Genomic DNA, 1,422 nt, shown 5'->3' on the forward strand with positions numbered 1-1,422 from the left:
GCTTTTTCCACTGCTTCTTTCTTTGCTTTTTCTTCTGCTTCTTTCTTTTGGCTCGACTCCGAGTCTTTGCGCGTGCGCGCCTGCTCCTTCTTTTGCTTCGGACTGTCCGGTGCCGCCAGCGTCGCCTTGGCGTCGGTTTCCTTGCGCTGCTGAACCTTCTGGTCGATCTCGTTGATCTTCTGCTCAACGGTCTCGACGCGTACCTTGGCGTGCGTCAGCTTGGCCAGTTCAGCCTCCCGGGCGGCCTTCTCCTCCAGCAGCATCTTCGCTTCCGCATCCTTTTTGGCCTTCTCCTCCATCAGACGCTTCATCTCCTGCTGCTTCAGGGCGCGCTCCTCGACCAAACGCTTCGCTTCGCTCTGGATGTGCGATTTCTCGGTGGCCAGCTTCTTGGCTTCCGCTTCCTTGCGCGTCTTTTCGCTAGAAAGGTTCTTGGCCGATGACTCCGACGTTTTGCGGTTGCGCTGCGACTCCTTCGACTCCGGTTCCGGTTGCTTCTTGTCGTGCTTGTCCTTCTGCGGCTGGGCTGCCGCCTGCACTTCCTTTAGACCGTCGACTTTTTTCTGTTCCTCCTCTGCCTTGAGCTGCACGTCTCTGAGCAAACCTTCCACGGCTTTAATCTTCTGGCGTAGCTCCTCCAGCGATTGGGTCGATTCGGTGGAGGGGTTAGCCTCGGCGACTCCCAGTGCGTGGACCAACCGTGTGCGCTTCTTGCGCAGCCGTTTCTTGAGGGACTTCGTAGACGAGCTGTCATCCTTGGGCTCCTGCTCCGGAACCGGAGCTTGCGGTGCGGCCGGCTTCTTCTTGCTGTTGCGGCGACTATTTTTGCGGCTCAACTCGTTGGCACCATTCTCGCCACTCGCTGTAGGCGGCTGGCTGTTCTTCTTCTCTGCAGCGGCCACTTCCTTGGTCGGCTTTGCGAGGTCCTCCTTCACGGGTTTCTCAGCGACCGCCGGAACTGGAGGTGTAGCAACGACTGGAGCGGTCGCTTCCTGCCCCACTTCGGTCGGGCCTGCCCCGTTTTTAGCCTTCCCCTTCTTGGCCATTCCTCAGCCTGTCTGGCTCCGAAACGATGGAAAGGGTGCGGTTGCCTGTGGTAATAGAAAGCATTCATTAGCGCGCCAATCCATCGTCAGATAAAACCGCCTTGAATGGCGCTCAAAAAGCGCCACAGATACACGGCAATAATATATTTTCCACCCGCCGCTCATGTGTCGAAGCTGCTTAACGGTCAGGCTGGCCGACAACTCATCTCGTGCCTTGGTTCAATTTTCCCTTGGTAGCTCTGATCACCGCCCCAGGAAAATGTGCGGCAGATCGTGTTCCTATACACCGACGCTTGCCGTTTTTGACACAGGCCGCGTCGGAATACTGTTTACGGACGGACGGTTAGAGATTCTAAATTTAGTTCTAAATGTGTAC

General features: G+C 56.6%; 1 protein-coding gene across 1 annotated transcript; it reads right to left on the reverse strand.

The window, feature by feature from the left end:
* Positions 1-11: 11 nt before the first annotated feature.
* Positions 12-1,046, reverse strand: LOC128276858 (transcriptional regulator ATRX homolog; the record flags this gene model as incomplete). The annotated part of the gene is made up of 1 exon (XM_053015316.1): positions 12-1,046. A coding segment is annotated over exon 1 (1,035 nt), but the record flags the coding sequence as incomplete, so codon positions are not given.
* Between the last annotated feature and the right edge of the window lie 376 nt (positions 1,047-1,422).

This window comes from Anopheles cruzii, unplaced genomic scaffold, assembly GCF_943734635.1.
Source record: "Anopheles cruzii unplaced genomic scaffold, idAnoCruzAS_RS32_06 scaffold02719_ctg1, whole genome shotgun sequence".
Lineage (NCBI taxonomy): Eukaryota > Metazoa > Arthropoda > Insecta > Diptera > Culicidae > Anopheles > Anopheles cruzii.